Here is a 19,908-nt window from a genome sequence, read left to right as displayed (position 1 = left end):
CGAGTCGAACGTACGTTCGACTCGAACACAAAGCTCATCCCTAGTGGAAAGTACGATGGACTGTCCGTCGGATTGTATGACGAACTAAGTATGCCATACAGTCCGCTCGTGTGTACGCGGCATTACACTACCTATGCAGGGTCGATTTATTTAGACCCAAATAACTTGCCTTAGGCCGCGTACACACGCGGGGACTGTTCGCCCAACTTTGTCCGTCAAACAGTTTCGGCAAACAGTCCGCTCAAAATTAGCATGGACGGACATGGCCACACACGACGTACGAACAGTTTGCTGAAACCGTGCGCGATGACGTGAACGGCACGTACGATGGGACGAAAAATATGACGTCCTATACACTGCATTATAACTTTCGACGTGTAAATCCTTTCTGAGCATGCGCGGAACTTAGTTTGTCGAACAAGCCTACACACGAGGGAACTGTTCGCTGAAACAAAGTTTCAGCGGACAGTTTTTCGGAAATTCCGAAAAACCTTGTTCAGCGGACTGTTCGCTGAAACTGTCCGCTGAAAGCCCACACACGGGCGGACTGTCCACCGAAACACTGTTCAGCGGACGAAGTTGGCCGAACAGTCCCCGCGTGTGTACGCGGCCTTACACAATAGAGGCCGTGACCTTCTATGTTCTACCGTTAACTTTTATGTTGTACAGTTTTGATTCGGATATTGATATGTCCATACAGTGTGACTACAAAAACACTGGTCATAGCTTTCTTACGGCCCTACAAAGTGTACATGAGCCAAGGTTTTCTCAACTCAGATACACTACTTTATTACTTTAGATATGAATATATATTACCTAGAGGGTTTTTGTTATTGCTCCGTTTGTTAAAGGGTTCATCTCTCCTCTCTGAATCTTCATCTTTCTTTCTACCCAATTTCATTCTTGTATATTCCTTCTCCCCCTTCTGTTTTTATTTTGCTTTTTGGTTTTGAATTTGGTAAAAAACTTAGTCGTTAACAGGCTCTTGAGATCTATATTGCAGAGTCCACAACTGACATCTTACCTCCTGAATCGTCCTGATGGCTTACTCCTCGCTGGGGAAATGGCCCTTGATGTGATCTCACACAATACAAAAGACTTGAATATATGAGAGAAGCGCACCTCCTTCCTCATGGAACTGAAGAAAGGTAGGCAGCACTTTGTTTTCTCGCAGGAAACCCACTTGAAAACGAACCAGGTACCAAAACTTACTAATACTTTCTTCACAGAGGCATACCATTCAACCATTGACAGTGCTAAAAGGGAGTGTTGACCTTAGTGAGCAAGGAGGCCACGTTCACCCTCACGGATCACCAAATAGAACCTGAAGGCCGATTTGTTTTTCTCAAAAGGTACCTATAGTGGCAAGCCAATCACGTTAGCAAAGGTCTATTTCTCCAACTCAGCTCATATTACTTTTTGACAAAAGATAATACAGGAGCTTAAAGGTTTTGTGCCGGGTCTCCTAATTCTGGGTGGTGACTTTAACATTCCACAGAACCCTGCAGTTCATTCCTTCTGTGGGAAATTCTACATCACGTATAGAGCCCTTAAATAAATCAAAACCTTATTGAACTCTCTACAGTTGATAGACACCTGGAGGTTCCTTCACCCAGACTTTAGAGACTTTACTTCTAACTCAATTCCTCACGATTGTTATTTACGCATTGATTATTTGTTCATCACCCAAAGGTATCTGTAAATCATGACAGGCATACATATAGATATTGTGGCAGAGCGTCCCAGAGAAGAAAAGTCCTGTTCGAGGTTTATACGTCTCCCAGGCTCCTTTCCTACACATTTAGGAATCTCTGATCCATGGTCCAGTTTGGGTCTTGGTCCTCTTCCCCAGGCTAATTTAGGCTCACCTGAGCGGACAGCTTGTGCTCTCAGCCTGGAAAACACAGAAAACACTGGTCTCTGCTATTAAAGGGGTTGTAAAGGTAAATGTTTTTTCACCTTAATGCATTCTATGCATTAAAGCGGAGGTCCACCCTAAAGTGGACCTTCCGCTCATTGGAATCCTCCCCCCCTCCGGCGCCACAATTGGCACCTTTCAGGGGGGAGGGGGGTGCAGGTACCTGTACAGTACAGGTATCTGCACCCACTTCCGGCATAGCTATCTGCGGAAAGGGGCGTAGATTACGCCCCTTTCCGAAAGTCCCCCGCTGCCTGCTGGGAAACACACGGATCCCAGAGGCAGCGGGACCATCCTTATTGCGCAGCGCGACTCGCGCATGCGCAGTAGGGAACCGGGAATTTAAGCCGAAAGGCTCCACTTCCTGATTCCCATACCCAAGATGGCGGCGGCAGCACCCGAGAGACGATCGAGAGATCGGCTTCGAGTGCCGACATCGCGGGCATGCTGGGCCGGTAAGTGTCATTATTTTAAAAGTCAGCAGCTGCAGTATTTGTAGCTGCTGGCTTTAAAATAAATAAAAAAATGGCGGAACTCCCGGCGGACTCCCGCTTTAAGGTGAAAAAACATCTCCCAGTGCCGGGGCCCCCAGCCCCCCCGTTTTACTTACCTCACCCCTCGAAAGTCCCACGCTTGCCCCCGACTTCCTCTTCACCACTCAACCTGGCCGCTGATTGGCTGGAGTGGAAGGATTGAAGGCAGTGCAGCCATTGGCTTGCGCTGCTGTCAATCACATCCAATGATGCGGCATGCCGGGGGCGGGGCCGTGTGATACAGCCAGCGGCTATAGCCGCTGGCTGTAACACGGGAGCGCACCCACAGGTGCTTCTCACCATGTGAGGGAGCTCGCATGAACGTGAGAAGTACCTGCGGGAAGAAGCAGAGACAGCCGCCGAGGGACCCCAGAAGAGCAGGTTCGGGGCCACTCTGTGCAAAACGAGCTGCACAGTGGAGGTAAGTATAACATGTTTGTTATTTTAAGAAAAAAAAATTCCTTTACAATCCCTTTATCTGTATCTGGGGAAGTTGACAAGCTCTAGGCTTGCTCAGACTGTTATTTAGCCGCGTCTCAGCTCTGTAGTTAGAGCCGAGACACGGCTAGGTTTTTGTTTTGCTATTTTTGGTTCTTAATTGTTTTATGGAACACTGTACAGCACCTGTATATAGACTTATATATAACACAAATAAACACAGCACTGTTTTTCACTACCTCACTGGATTTGGTATCTGTGCCTGAAAAACTGCTCATCCCCCCAGGTTACAGTATACAATACATTTCTGATCATGCTTCAGTATCACTTGTAGCAGACTTATGCACGCCCACACATAGATTGAATACCTGGAGACTAAACACCTTTCTATTGACAGACCCCGGCCTGTTACCCAAAATCGCAACAGCACTTTCAGACTTTTTTCAGCTCAATACCACCCCAGACATGGGCCCCATGATGATCTGGGAAGCACATAAATGTACCATCCGGGGGGGATTGATCAAAATGGGATCCTAGCGCAAAAAGACACAGGAGCGGGAAATCAAAAATCTAGCAGGAAAAATGTATAGACTAGAAATTACACACAAACAATCTCTGTCTGTCCAGTCTGCAAAATAATTATTAGAAACTAGGATGGCACTACAGCAGATATTCGAGGCTAAAACTAAGAGATTGCTGTTTTTTAAACAGAAAATCTACTATGAGTCAGGCGACAAAACAGGAAGATTTCTAGCCAGAGCACTAAAAGACATTAATGCTTCCAAAAACATTATGGGCATGAGAACACAAGATGGGTCATTAGCTGTTACTACAGATGCCATAGCAGTGCACTTCCATCAGTTTTACACAAAACTGTACAACCTCCCGCACCAGCACAAACCCTCCGACATGATGGGTGACAGTACACAGGTAATCCAGGATTACTTAAGCAAAAGCGGACTCCCTAAATTAGAAGAAGTGAAGACAACTCCCCTGGAAGATAAGATCACCTTGTCAGAAATTCAGATGGCAATTAAAGATCTCAAGTCAGGGAAAAGCCCGGGGCCGGATGGTTTCACATTCACTTACTACAAAATATTTAGCGTTTAGCGACATTTTATCGGCCCCCTTGACCAGGGTCCTGAACTCCTTGTCTTCACCCAGACCAGTGCCACCTGACTTCCTCTCAGCCTACATAACAGTAATACCTAAGCCTGAAAAAGATGCCACGGAGTGATCCAGTTATAGACCTATCTCCTTATTAAATCTAGACCTCAAGCTGCTAGCAAAAGTTATGGCCAACAGACCACTTCTTTCTGACTTGATAGGTCCGGAACAAGTCAGCTTCATGCCTGGTAGACAGGCGAAGGACAATGTGATCAAGCCCCTCCTTTTAACACACGCTGCACATACTCAGAACTTTGGAGGCCTTCTCCTGTCTACGGATGCAGAGAAGGCCTTCGACAGGGTCTCCTGGGACCATATGCTAGCCCCATGTAAACACGTTGGTTTAGGCCCACACATGATGGTGTGGATTTCTGCCCTCTATCAAAACCCTTCTGCTAGGTTAAAGATAAATGGCTCATTATCGGATAAAGTCACTAATTTGAAAAGGCGTCATCAGTCGCATGTGCTTGGTTACAAAACTCTAAAGCCATGAATGGGGATACATTCAGAGGGGTAATCAAGGGCTCTGCAGATGGATACAGACAATCAGTGGAAAACAGCATATATCCTCTCCCACAAATGCTTCATTAGCACTACAACACAGGAGACCGCATACAAGCTCTTGACACATTAGTATGCCCCCTCTGCCAAACTAAAAAGATGGTTCCCCCATACCTCCGACAGTTGCTGGAGACGTAGAGAAGAGATAGGCACCCTCTTGGCAATGCCCATTGTTGAGTGCCTTTTGGAGACTAGATTCACATTAGATGCAGCCTGTTGCCTGCTCCACATCACTAACTTTCCACTTAGACGATACAAAAACAGGGGCGGACTGACAACTCATGGGGCCCCCGGGCAATAGAAGTTCATGGGGCCCCTTGGGTGCCACACTCAAGCCACACACACCTGCACAGGGAGACTTGGGGTGGACAAAGCACACGGGGACACGGCGGGGGGGGGAGCACACAGGGGGAAACTGGAGGGAGAATACACACACACACACACAGGGGGACACTCACACGGGGACACACACGCACACAGGGGGACACTCACACGGACACACACACACAGGAGGGAGACCATACACACACACAGGGGGTCACTGGAGGGAGAACGCACACACACACAGGGGGACACTCACACGGGGACACACACGCACACAGGGGGACACTCACACGGGGACACACGTGCACACAGGGGGACACTCACATGGGGACACACACAGGGGGACACTCACACAGGGGAAGACACACACAGGGACACACACAGGGACACACACACACAGGGGGAGAAACACACACACAGGGACACACAGGGGGAGAAACACATACACAGAGGGACACACACACAGGGACACACACACACACAGGGACACACACACACAGGGACACACACACAGGGGGACACTCACCCAGGGGGAGACACACACACGGAGACACTCACCCAGGGGGAGACACACACACGGAGATACTCACAGAGGGGGGCACTGTGGGGTGGGGGGAACCGGCGCCCCATGCATCTGTACCGCTGCCTCCCCAATCCCCATCCCCCCATCACTTATCACTTGTGGCAGGCCCAGGCTTCACTTACCGGATGCCGATAATACTTATAACGGCGCAGATCCCCGCTAGCCCCTTCACTCTTCTGCTGTGCCTGTATCACATGCTGATTATAATACTGCTAACGACGCGCTGCTCCCCGCCGGCCCCTCCTTCCCTCCAGTCCTTCCCAGGTGCTTGTACTGTATGCGTCGTGGCATCGCCTGGGACGGACGGGAGGGAAGGAGGGGCCAGCGGGGAGCAGTGCGCCGTTAGCAGTATTATAATCGGCATGATCACGGCATGTAATACAGGCACAGCCGCTTCAAGTGACCGGGCCCCTAATGGCCCCCGGCCCTCGGGCAGCGCCCGAATGACCGACTGGTCAGTCCGCCCCTGTACAAAAAGTCCTTGAACAAGCATCTGCTAAATGCTGCCAAGACTTTAATACTGCTCCGATGGAAAAGCACCTGGGCCCCATCTATAAAGGGCTGGCTGAGGAAAGTCTCTGAGATTTGCCAGGTAGAAGAAACACTAGCCCAAACCTCTGACAAAGTGGAGAGATACCAAAAAACTTGGGCTCCATGGTTTACTTTTAAAGTCGTAGTTACCCATGAAAACCCAATGAATCAATAACTGAAAAGTAGATAACTGAGCTGATCCACCTTCAGGGACACCAGCAGTATAATCGCTAACCTACACAAACATCTGAATAAATGTAAATTGGGTCTTGCCAGGGCAAGACTTTATACTTTCCTTTCCCCTACCTTTCCTTTCCCTTTTCTGACCCTATCTGTTGATAATTATGAAATACAGATACATCAACATACATCAATAAATGATTGTGATAACCGATTTAACCATCATATATAGCTAAAAGATACTAAAACCTTGGACTGTTATGAAGATAAACTGAGTTATAGGTTCAACGTTATATAACCATTTTTGATACCCAATGGGTCTTAATATTGAGCACCTTAAGATGCCCGACTGTGCGGTTACACTGTCCTTGTTATCTGCTTTGATCTGTAAAACTGAATATGACTTCAATAAACTTTTGATGTGTTAAAAAAAAAAGAGGCGTAGTTGAAAGGAAAATGTGATAATGTCAAAATATCTGATCCACTGTCCTAATCTTTTTGAGGCATTCTGCAAGAAACTCTTTATTTTTAAATGTATAGATCAGCGGGTTCACTAAGGGGGTCCAGAAAAATAATACAAATGTGAAAGTGTTGGTGAGCTGTGTTGTTACTATCTTAGCTGGCAACATATAGACACCAAGAACGAGACCATACTGCATGGAGAACACAATGAGGTGGGAGCTACATGTGGAGAAGGTCTTCTTCCGGCCAGAGGATGAGGGAATTTTAAGAACTGTATGAATTATATAAACATATGATACAAAAACAGACAAAAGTGTGATCAATATCATGAAGAAGATTATTACAGCACTAAGATTACGGATGTGCGTTGTATTGGAGGTGGCCAGGTCCAAGAACGGAGAAGAGTCACAGAAGAAATGGTCAATTTTGTTATGGCCGCAATATAGTAACTGGCTCTGTAAACCAGATATTACACTTGTAAATGAGGCAGAAAAGACCCAAACTGCAATGATCACCCAAAGATAGATTTCATTATTCACAAAGGAGGAATAGCGCAATGGATGACATACAGCCAAGTATCGGTCAAAAGACATTAAAACATAGTGAAAGCACGAAACATCTCCTGTGGTTCCGTACACCTGACATTGTACAATACAGCCAGTGACAGTGAAGGTCGGCCTCTCATGAAGAACATCATTTAGGAATTTTGGAATAATGCTTGAGATGTTCAGCAGATCAGATACGCACATGCTCTGAATTATGAAAAACATCAGTGCCTTGAGACAAGCGCTGCTAAAAATGATATAGATGATCAACACATTTTCCAGGCAAATCAAAAGGTAAATGATCAGAAACAGAACAAACATCGGGATCCTGAAACCTTCAAAAGCTTTAAATCCGGTGAGCAGAAATTCAGTGACCGCTGTGCAATTCTCAGGATACACCATCTGTGGAGACAATCAAACATCAGATACATTGTTCATGTAGCACAGGAGCCGCTAGTATATTTGGGTCCTCTGTTCTTCTCCTGGCCCTGTACGGATGATCCCCATTCCAACTGACACCACCAAATATTCCTTTAAAGGATGAAGTTGAACCCAAGCAACAGAATTTCCTCTTTAGATAGATTACATGAACACAGATGGATGCAGCTATAGGGTTCAGGATAGCAAGGAGCCAAGTGGTTAACTGAGTTCAGACTCCTGCAGGTAGTGACCAGAATAACTGTTGAAAGACGGCAGTCTGCAGCAGTAAGGGCCACTGGCACATGCATCACTATTAGAGACCTGTGCTGAAAAGTGTCTATAACTTGAAGAATCTGAATGGCAGCAACAGCTTGTAATTGAACATGTCGATAAGTAGGTTAGGAACCCTCTAACCCAGTCCTTAGATAATGATCAGCAAAGCAATGACTGTCCAGTGATGAGGGGTCCCTCTTTTCTCTTTAAGATGCAGCTATTCTGGCTGTGGCTCTCACTCTTCTGCAGGCAACAGGTCTCTACAAGTCTGCATCCTGTACTCGATGCTCTGCTAAAACTGTGTACTCTGCAGCTTTCTGGCCTAACACGGTCCAGTCTAGTCCAACATGCCTCAACACAGCTCTCCCATATACACCTTCTTACACTAGCAAAGTCTCTCTCCAACTCTCCTTCATGTTCCTGGGATTTTATGTTTATTTGATCCCACCCCCCCCCCCCCCCCTCACCCCCCGATGATTGCCTCTGGACTTTGTCTCGTTCTGTTTAGCTTAACTGTGGGTTGAACTATAGACCTGTATTAAAAGTTGTGATGAGCAGTAATGCTAAACACTGCCATTGTGTGGTTAAATACAAATCTACATTACAGTAACAATGCACAGTTACATACTCCCCCCACTGAAATTCTTTGGTCCCCAAAGAAACTTTGTTCAAACCAACAATGTTTGAGAGGTTTAACAGTACAACAGTATTAATCAGGAAGTTCTCATTGTAAAACAAATTTAATAACAGGGTTTTCCACCATGGGCTAGGATGGGCAAGTGGAAGGGGTTAATAACCCTCTCCCCCAATCCTTAAGTAACAATCGACAAAGAGATGAGCATCCAGTGATGAGGGGCCCTTCTTTTCTCTTTAACATGCGGCTATGCTGGTGATGGCTCTCACGTATTTTCGGTGAACTGGTCTACACAAGTCTGCTTCCTGTACTCATTGCTTATCTTAAACCGTGTACTCTTCTTGATCTAAGGTGGTCTGGTCTAGGCCCACATGGCCCAACACAGCTCTCCCCTTGGTGATTGCTACTGGACTTTGTAGTTCTGTCTCAGCTTCACTGTGGGGAATAATTCTGCTTTCATTATACAAACGCAACAGTCTCTGTACTCCTATATTAAAAGGTTGTGATGAGCAGTAGTGCTAAACACCATTGTGTGGATAAATACACATCTGCATTACAGTAACAATCCACGGAAGTACATTTAGAAGATCAATAAATCTGCCCTATGGCTTCTGTTTGTTTTGTTTTTTGGGTATAACTATTTACTATTGAAGAAGTAGGCTTTCAGTCACCGGTTGTCTACTCTCATTTTTAGAACATATTTTTACACATGTAGTGGTAGCCCCAGAGGAACTACAAGTCCTTATGCTTCCTGAGGTGATGACCTACTTGGTGTCAGAAACCATGAAATCAGGCCGAGACAGAAGTACAGTTAAATCAAACGTTTAATAATAAAAGTAAAAAGAACAAACATAGTCAAAACATAGCCAAATTTCAATAACTGGAACGGATAGGCAGAAGTCAGGGATCAATGTAGTGAAACAGCAAACAAGATTTGGAGCCAGAAGGGATGTTAGCAAAGCAAGTCTTGAACAGGATCACAGGAGATTTTTCTGTGATGTGACCAAGGCAAAGGCAGAGCTCCTCTGGACTGGAGGCTTAAGTAGGCAGGACTGACGAGCAGGATATCATCAACAGCTGAGTAACTGTTGAGAGATAGGAGCTGGCAATTAGCCGACAGCTGAGCGGCCAGCTCAGAGAAGGAAGGGCTGAGCCCAGCTCTGACACGTGGGTAGTACTTGAGCTGACTGATAACTCTGTGATATAAATAGGTTATAAAAAACAGTAATGATCCCCAAAGAGTACATATAATCTGCTATTAAACAGAATAAGCGACAGAGTGGCCTTACTAAATGATACTACATAAACTACTGGCCAGTGGGCTGACGTTGGGCCCTTAGATACTAGTAATGCCATGTACACACAAGCGGAATGTCTGACAGAAAAAGTCAGACAGGAGCTTTTTATCGTGTACTCCGATTGTGTATGTATGCCACATCTGACTTTTTACGTTGAAAATTCTGACGGACCTAGAAAGAGAACATGTTCTAAATATTTCAAGCGGAACCAATTCCTATCGGGAAAAATGCGTCTGTATGCTGTTCCGAAGTACCAAAAATAACGCATGCTCTGAAGCAAGTACGAGACGGAAGCTATTGGCTACTGGCTATTGAACTTCCTTTTAACTTCCTTTTTTGAACAGTCTCGTCGTACGTCACTGTGCTCTTGACAGTCGGACTTGGGTGTGATCGTGTGTACTCAAGACAGTTTCAGCAGAAACTAACTAGAGAAGAGCGCTACAGCACATTTGGCTATTGTTGTTGATATTACTGCCTGCAGTGGGATACTTTCATTCTTCTCCTTGGATTGCAGGCTTTGAAGATAATACTCTTATGCCCGGTTTTTCCCGTCGGAATAAATTCTGAAGGTTTTTCCAACGGAATTCTGCTGAAAATGTTTTATTATATCTTTTCATGTGACAACACTGAATAAATGGCCCTTTGCTACAATGTAAAAGTAGTGAGTTCACAGCTTGTATAACAGTGTACATTTGCTGTCCCCTGAAAATAACTCAACACACAGCCATTAATGTCTAAACCGCTGGAAACAAAAAACAAAACAAAAAACGAGTACACCCCTAAGTGAGAATATCCAAATTGGGCCCAAAGTGTCAATATTTTGAGTGGTCATCATTATTTTCCAGCACTGCCTTAACCCTCTTGGGCATGGAATTCACCAGAGCTTCACAGGTTGCCACTGGAGTCCTCTTCCCCTCCTCCATGACGACACCACGGAGTTGGTGGATGTTAGAGACATTGCGCTCCTCCAACTTCCATTTGAGGATGTCCCACAGATGCTCAATAGGGTTTAGGTCTGGAGACATGCTTGGCCAGACCATCACTTTTACTCTCAGCTTTTTTTAGCAAGGTGTTTTTGGGGTTGTTATCATTTTGGTATACTGTGCAGAGTTCAGGAGTGCACTATGTACAACATTCAGAGTTCAGAAGTGTGCTATATGCAGAGTGCAGAGTTCAGGAGTGCACTATGTATAAGATGATGTAAATGGTGTTTTGTGTCCCTGTAAGGACCTCCATTATAACAAACTGTTTTACTAATTGATGTTTTATCATTTGTTATCAATCATAAATCATTCTGTATGTCAGCTCTCAGCTGTCTATAGAATGTCATCATTAATGATACAAGTGGAATGTTGTTTGTCTCACCATTCGTCCTGGGAATACGATCATCTGTGTTAAAACACTGAATGTGTAATTTTCCACGTTCCATGTACTTCCATGCTCTGGCAGAGGTCTCTGTAACATCTTAGGGGTTTTTCTTGGGCCCTTTTATAGTTTTATGATTATCTACTTTAATCATTTGCTTTGCGTAATTAACCCCACTGGGATAAATCAGTAGATTATATATTGTTTTTCAGACTGAAATAAAGAAAGGCTCTAACCTGTTTTTTTTTTTTTTTTTTTTTACACGGAGACCAACTTAATTGTTTTAGTCTTATACATTAGAACCTTTTTGAACCCCCACCTCCCAGCCCAAATACTGGACTTCCTGCAGACCGATCACACAATTTGTTTAATTGGATGGTTACCTGGCTTTATGCATGCGATCTAGACCTGCCTGCAGCTCTTGCAGATAAGAATCCCTATCAAAACTAAAAACAACAACCCAGATATGCCAAAGCATGTGTTTTTTTGTGTGGGCTTAGGAATGGGGTGCACAATTTTTAGAAATGAGGCCAGGTCCCCATGTAAGCCAAAATAAGACCACAAGCTGGAAAAGGCCATCTGGTGTCACAAAAGCAGAGTTCAGGAGTGTGCTATATACAGAATGCAGAGTTCAGGAGTGCACTATGTATAGATAAGGCTAAATTATGTGTCAACATACAGGAGACATTATCAAGGGGAAAAAATTGAAAAAATTATGACACATTACTCTATGTATAACGTACGGAATTCAGGGGTGTGCTATGTACAAAGTGCAGCATTCAGAAGTTCACTATGTACAAAGTGCAGAGTTCAGGAGTGCACCATGTATAGAGTGCAGAATTCAGGTGTGTGCTATGTACAGAATGCAGAGTTCAGGAGTGCACTATGTATAAAGTCCAAAGTTCAGGAGCGTGCTATGTACAAAGTGCAGAGTTCAGAAGTTTGTGATATTGCCAGAAACCATAAAATCAGACCGAGACCGAAGAATAGTTAAATCACACTAGTTTAATAATAAAAGTGATTGAACAACCGTAGTCAAAACATAGCTAATAGTCCGGTAACCGGAATGGATAGTCAGCCAAGCCAGAAGGTCAGGGATAGTGTAGTGAAACAGCAAGCCAGATATGGAGCAAGAAGGGATGTCAGCCAAGCAAGTCTTTGAACAGGAATGCAGGAGATCATCTCTGTGATTTATACCAAGGTGAAGGCAGATATCCTCTGGACTGGATGGCTTAAGTAGCCAGGACTGACGAGCAGGATATCATCAACAGCTGAGTAACTGTGGAGAGAGATAGGGACTGGCAATTAGCCAACAGCTGAGCAGCTAGCTGAGAGAAGGAAGGGCTGAGCCAGATATACAGGTACAAAGCTCAGAAGTACACTATGTATAGAATACAGAGTTCAGGAGTGCACTATGTATAGAGTGCAGAGTTCAGGAGTGCACTATGCACAAAGTGCACAGTGCAGAAGTGTGCTATATGCAGAGCTCAGGAGTGCACTATGTACAAAGTGCAGAGCTCAGCAGTGCACTATATACAGAGCACACTCCTGAACTCTACAGTGTAGAGAGTACAGGGTTCAGGAGTGGGCTACCTAAAGAGTGCAGAGTTCAGGAGTGCTCTATGTACAGAGAGCATAGTTCAGGACAGGAGTGCATTACATACATAGTGCAGGGTTCAGGGGGGTGCTACATACAGAGTGCAGGGTTTAGGTCTCTTCTACAGCTCCTTGCTATGCATGAGATTCACATCTCATTTCTACCCCTCCTCAACTCCGACCTGTGCACTCACTCCCCCCTCCATTACCTCATCTTTTACTCCCTTTAAAGCTCTCTCATCTTCCAGGTATCTTATCTTTGATGCTGTATTATCTGAACCACAGGGCCTAGCTCTAGTACCTCCCCATTGTAGGTGGTTCTGCCTCTTTTACTTGCAAAAAAGACATGGGGGGAGGGGGGGGTGGCGTCGGCACCAGGAAACAGATGGGGATCACAGAGACTGCTGCCTACTGCATGATGTCCCCCTCCAGTCCATGACCGCAATGCATTGGTGCACCTGCAACTCCCTTGCCCCAGCAAGTGCAGGGCAGGGAGGGGTCTGTGGGACTGCCTTCTACAGAGGGCATCGCTATGGAGCCTTGCACTCACACGGTATGGATACAGTACCGTTTTCTATAGCTTTAAAGCTCAACTCTGGGAAACGATAAAATTATCCATTGCAGTGGGGCTGAGCCCATACTGCAAAAGTTAATATTCTTTTGTAGGTCACCCAGAAAAGCAGATTTACTTACCCCACCCTCTGCTACTGCTAGACTGGTCTCTTCTCCCTTATGCACTAGTGCAGGTTGTGAGGACACCAAGAGACAGTCCACCTCCAGAGCGAGGAGTGCCATCAGCTGGAGCAAGAGAGTATCATTTAAGTAAAAGTGCTTCTTCTTTCCCCTAGACAAAATGAGCAGTTAACCATTGCAATGTGGGCAAAGCCCCACTGCCAGGGGTAATTTGATAGTTTCCCAGAGTTGTGCTTTCAGGACCACCCACTACCTGAGCAAGATCCAAAGAGGAATTGGGTGGTGTCCATCACATGGTCGGCCTGAAGACCTTGGGAAGTAAATAAAGAAAGGAAGTATATATAAAAAAACAAAAAAAAACAAACATACACCCATAGGCCTTGGGTGATGAGGAGCACTGAGGGCTAAGCTTTGAGTTTGGTTTGAAATGAGTGTAAGGCCTATAGCAGAAAGCATTGAAAGGGCCTCTGCTTCTATTTAGCAAAGAAAGGGGTCTTTTGCTCATAGGCTTGATGATATTTAATTTTGTAAATATACTTTAATTATTTTTATGCAGTTAAATGCACTGTATTGTATACAGTATGTAATGCAGTGTAACCATTGTTGATATACTTTTAAATAATTTAATTGCGTTTGACAGTGGCTATTGCATTATGTTCTGTGCAGAGAATAATGTACAAACATGTACTGTTCACAATGTAACTAATTTAACCACTTGCAGACCGGACCATTTTGCTGGTCAAAGACCAGACCACTTTTTGCGATTCGGCACTGCGTCGCTTTAACTGGCAATTGCGCGGTCGTGCGACGTGGCTCCCAAACAAAATTGACGTCCTTTTTTTCACACAAATAGAGCTTTCTTTTGGTGGTATTTGATCACCTCTTTGCGCTATAAACAAAAATAGAGCGACAATTTTGAAAAAAACGCATTCTTTTTTACTTTTTGTTATAATAAATATCCCCCAAAAATATATAAAAAAAACATTTTTTTCCCTCAGTTTAGGCCGATACGTATTCTTCTACATATTTTTGGTAAAAAAAAAAATCGCAATAAGCGATTATTGATTGGTTTGCGCAAAATAGGGATAGTTTTATAGCATTTTTATTAATAATTTTTTTTTTTTTTTTTACTAGTAATGGCGGCGATCTGCGATTTTTATTGCGACTGCGACATTGTGGGGGACCCATCGGACATTTTTGACACATTTTTGGGACCATTGTCATGTATACAGTAATCACTGCTATATAAATGTAGTGATTCCTGTGTAAATGACACTGGCAGTGAAAGGGTTAACCAGTGGGTAGCAGTGTAGGGGTTAAGTGTTCCTAGGGGTGTGTTACTAACTGTGGGGGGGTTGGGCTTTCATTTAGTGAACACTGATCTCTGCTCCAATCACATGGAGCAGAGATCAGCGTCACTAGTTGCTAGGCAGAATGGAGAAATGTTGTTTACACAGCATTTCCTCCATTCGGCGGCTCCGTGAGACGATTGCGGGATGCCCGCGGCGATCGAGTCCGTGGGTCCCGCGACCAGACTCACGGGGGTCCCGACCAGCGCGGGAGCGTGCCGCCGGCGACGCGCTCCCGATGGCAGGGCGGCATCGAATATTGGACGTACCTGTATGCCATTCTGTCGACGTACATCGTCGTGCGCTGGTCGGGAAGTGGTTAATAGAACAGTTAATCATATAAGTGCTTCACCATTTGGAGTGGACGTACCTGTATGTCCCTCAGAAGTCATGCAGTGGCGCGATCCTTTGATGGCTGTGATCTTCGAACACAGCACATCATAGATCAGGATATGGGCGCTGTGATTGGCCCTACCGATAATGTGATGGATGTGGATGATTTTACATAGAGAGCTGTCACAAATCACACAGACTGCAGCTATCCCCACACAGTACACCAAGCACCACTGTCCCTGTCCCATGAGCATCTGTCACAGTTTACCAGTGTCCCATTAACATCTGTCACAGTGTACCGGTGTCCCACCAACATCTGTCACAGTGTACCAGTGTCCCACCAACATCTGTCACAGTGTACCAGTGTCCCACCAACATATGTACCAGTGTCCCACCAACATCTGTCACAGTGTACCAGTGTCCCACCAACATCTGTCACAGTGTACCAGTGTCCCACCAACATCTGTCACAGTGTACCAGTGTCCCACCAACATCTGTCACAGTGTACCAATGTCCCACCAACATCTGTCACAGTGTACCAGTGTCCCACCAACATCTGTCACAGTGTACCAGTGTCCCACCAACATCTGTCACAGTGTACCAGTGTCCCACCAACATCTGTCACAGTGTACCAGTGTCCCACCAACATATGTACCAGTGTCCCACCAACATCTGTCACAGTGTACCAGTGTCCCACCAACATCTGTCACAGTGTACCAGTGTCCCACCAACATCTGTCACAGTGTACCAGTGTCCCACCAACATCTGTCACAGTGTACCAGTGTCCCACCAACATATGTCACAGTGTACCAGTGTCCCACCAACATCTGTCACAGTGTACCAGTGTCCCACCAACATATGTCACAGTGTACCAGTGTCCCACCAACATCTGTCACAGTGTACCAGTGTCCCACCAACATATGTCACAGTGTACCAGTGTCCCACCAACATCTGTCACAGTGTACCAGTGTCCCACCAACATCTGTCACAGTGTACCAGTGTCCCACCAACATCTGTCACAGTGTACCAGTGCCCCACCAACATATGTCACAGTGTACCAGTGTCCCACCAACATATGTCACAGTGTACCAGTGTCCCATCAACATCTGTATCAGTGCACAAAAACATTGTAATAGTGTTCCATTGTGACATTAACATTTGTCAGCGTCCACCTATGGAAATTCAACATCTGTCAGTGTATTAGTACACAAAAAAAAAGTCAGTGTACCAGTGTCCCACCAATAATTAATTTTTAAAGTGCCTCATCCCCCTGTACTCACATGCAAAGGCAAACACACACGTTGGTCCCGTACGCATAAATGGCGATCACACCACACATGAGGTATCGTTGTGAAAATCAAAGTGAGAGCAATAATTCTAGCAGCCGACCTTCTCTGTAACTCTAAACTGGTAACCAACGAAGGCTTATAAAGTGTCGCCTATGGGGATTTTTAAATACTGAAGTTTAGCGCAATTTCACGAGAGTGCGCAATTTTAAAGTGTGACATGTTTGGCATCCATTTTCCTGGTGCACCACCACATTTTATATTTGGGTATTATATTGTCTTTGTGCACATTGAAATTCAGTAAAATGTATTTTGCGTTAGTGTGTAAAATTGCATTTGAAAAATAGTTTTACTTTTTTAATTTTAATTTATACAAAATTTTGTTAAAGAGGGATTCCACCAAAAAAAAAAAATATTAAAAGCCAGCAGCTATAAATACTACAGCTGCTGACTTTTAATAAATGGACACTCACCTGTCCCGGGTTCCAGCGATGCCGGCAGCCGAAGCCGATCGCTCGCTCGGCTCTCGGCTGCCGCCGCCACCATTCTAGGTGAGGGAATCAGGAAGTGAAGCGAATCGGCTTCACTTCCCGGTTCCCTACTGCGCATGCGCGAGTAGTGCAGCGCAATAGGAATTCTCCGCGCTGTCACTGGGACCCGTGTGTGTCCCAGCAGACAGCGCGGCAGGAGAGGAAATGGCGTAGACTCCCACGGGAGTCTATGCCCGGAAGTGGGTGTAAATACCTGTCTTTGACAGGTATCTCCACCCCCCTCCCCCCTGAAAGGTGCCAATTGTGACACCGGAGGGGGGGGAGGGATCCGATCAATGGAGGTTCCACTTTAGGGTGGAACCCCACTTTAAGGAAATTTATTTATTCTCTTATTATTCTTTGCTCTAGGATTGATGTTCCCATATTTCCAGTTACATATTGTTCTGCACGAACCCGCTGTTGGGACCTATTTTTTGGGGATCCCTGTGAGGATCTCTCGAGCCTTAAGGATTTACCTTTTATTTTGTGACTTTTTTCATTCTGGATATGTATCCCCATTCTTGCTCAGCACCATCCTAACAATCTTTTTAACAAATATTTGACTCCATTAATGTAGTATTGGTATGTGCACATTTTTTGGCTATGATGCTTCCATGTTTTACACAATGTTTGCTTTGTTATTTTCTGGAAATCTACACTTCGTCTTCTCCATTTCAGAACATCTCCAACTATCATCTTCTTCATATCCCTGAAGAAGGGCTTGATCTTGTTTCTTATATACTATATATGGATATTATGTATCACTTTGTGTATGGTTGTTATCTTGGACAGTTATACTGTTTTATGAAATACATATTTCTATGTTTTGAAAATATTGTGTCTTTAAAATTTCACCCTTAAAGTCCCTTTGTACTGGGGGGTACTTTTTCTTTATATATAGTAGAGTGTGACACCTCCTCTTGATACCTTAACCACTAACCCCCCCCACCAGATCAATTTTCAGCTTTCAGTGATCTCACATTCTGAATGGCAATTAGTCATGCAACACTGTACCCATATGAAATTGTTGTCCTTTTTTCCCACACAAATAGAGCTTTCTTTTGGTGGTATTTAATCACCGCTGGGTTTTTGTTTCTTTTTGCATTATAAAAAAAAAAAGACTGAAAATTCTGTAAACAAAAATGCATTTTCTTTTTTTCTGTTATACAATTTTGCAAGTTAGTAGTGTTTCTTCATAAATGTTGGCCAAAATTTATATTTCTACATATGTTTGGTAAAAAATAACCCAAATTGGCACCATAGCTTGTGGACTTTCACAAAGACCAAATAATATACGGCAATCTCTGAAAAACACCTGAAGTACTGACAGCCTAGCTCATCTCTTGAGACCCTAAAATGCCAGGAAAGTACAAATACCCCCCAAATGACCCCTTTTTGTAAAAGTAGACATGCCAATGTATCTAGAAAGGGGCATGGTGAGGTTTTTGAAGTTGTAATTTTTCCCACAATTCTTTGCAAAATCAAGATTTTTTTTCTTCTTTTTTTTTTTCCCACAAAAATTGTCATATTACCAGGTAATTTCTCACACACATCATATGCATAGCACAAATTATACCCCAAAACACATTCTGCGATTCTTCCAGAGTATGGTGATACCACATGTGTGAGGCTTTTACACAGCGTGGCCACAGAGGCCCAACATGTAGGGAGCACCTTCAGGTGTTCTGGAGCATAAATTGCACATCTAATTTCCTGACTACCTCTTACATTCTGAAGGCCCTGAGAGCACCAGAACACTGACAAAGACACTGAATGTCTACATCACAAGGACTTCTCCACTCTACTCTTCTCCCGCCTCCCTTAAAGGACTCTGAGCACAATATCTGCACACTTTAAGCCCTTGTACACACGGTCGGACATTCCGACAACCAAATCCGTCGGATTTTGTCCGAAACTGTTGCATACACACAGTCAGACAAAGTTGTCAGAAAATCCGATCGTACTTAACATGATGACGTTATTTCATTAGGACGGGACTACGTTCAGGCTAGTAGCCAATAGCTTTGGTCTAGGAATTTGATCTGAGCATGCGTTGGCACTTTGTCTGATCAGAATTCTCTATACATGATCGGACAAAGTCCGATCAGAGCATGTTGTCGGAAAATTTTATGGCCAAGTTGGAAAACTTGGTCCGTCGGATACTCCGATGGAAACAGTCTGATGGAGCATATTGTCGGAAAATTTTATGGCCAAGTTGGAAAACTTGGTCCGTCGGATACTTCCGACGGAAACAGTTCGATGGAGCCCACACACTGTCGGATTATCAGACAACACGGTCCTATCGGACATAGTCCATCGGAATGTCCGACCGTGTGTACAAGGGCTTAGAAAGACTCTACTCTGCTGCATTTCTTGTAGTGTGTTGTTTTAAAATTGTGCCAGAACGTTTGTTGGGCCCGTGGCATCAGGATTTGAAGGGGGCAGTCTGACATAAAAAGGTCATTCTCTTCCCTTTTATCATAGGTTCTTTCAGGATTTACTTTTATTACTGTTTGACTTATTGTGATCTTCTTTGCATGGCATACCCTTTGCACATTTACAAAAAGAGATGATCTGAACACCCCCCCCCCCTCCCGGTTCACGTCAGAACTCTCGAACATAGCAAAAGTTTGGACCCGAAACACAAACCTCATTGAAGTCTATGGGGCCCAAACTTGAAAAATCAAAATTCCCCATTTTGAAGGGTTATACGCAAGTTATTTGTCAGTAAAAGGGTATGAGGCCCGAATACTGCCCTGGGGGACATGTACGAATCCAAAAAAAACGTGATTGTTTTTAATCACTTCCGTCCCCTTAATGACCAGGCCATTTTTTGCGATTCAGCACTGCGTCGCCTTAACTGAAAATTGCGTGGTCGTGCCCAAACAA

At 44.6% G+C, this 19,908-nt stretch overlaps 1 protein-coding gene across 1 annotated transcript; it reads right to left on the bottom strand.

The window, feature by feature from the left end:
• Positions 1–6,702: 6,702 nt before the first annotated feature.
• On the bottom strand, positions 6,703–7,644 carry LOC143998172 (olfactory receptor 5AK3-like). The gene has a single exon (XM_077493903.1). It carries the CDS (start codon positions 7,642–7,644, stop codon positions 6,703–6,705), a length of 942 nt encoding a protein of 313 aa, XP_077350029.1.
• Between the last annotated feature and the right edge of the window lie 12,264 nt (positions 7,645–19,908).

This window comes from Lithobates pipiens, unplaced genomic scaffold (assembly GCF_037356315.1).
Source record: "Lithobates pipiens isolate NorthernLeopardFrog02 unplaced genomic scaffold, aLitPip1_a1.2 Scaffold_19, whole genome shotgun sequence".
Lineage (NCBI taxonomy): Eukaryota > Metazoa > Chordata > Amphibia > Anura > Ranidae > Lithobates > Lithobates pipiens.
This window is presented reverse-complemented; position numbering and strand designations above follow the sequence as displayed.

Excerpts from the sequence above, each read along its gene's own strand:
- LOC143998172 (XM_077493903.1), bottom strand. The coding sequence starts at position 7,644 with ATGGTGTATCCTGAGAATTGCACAGCGGTCACTGAATTTCTGCTCACC.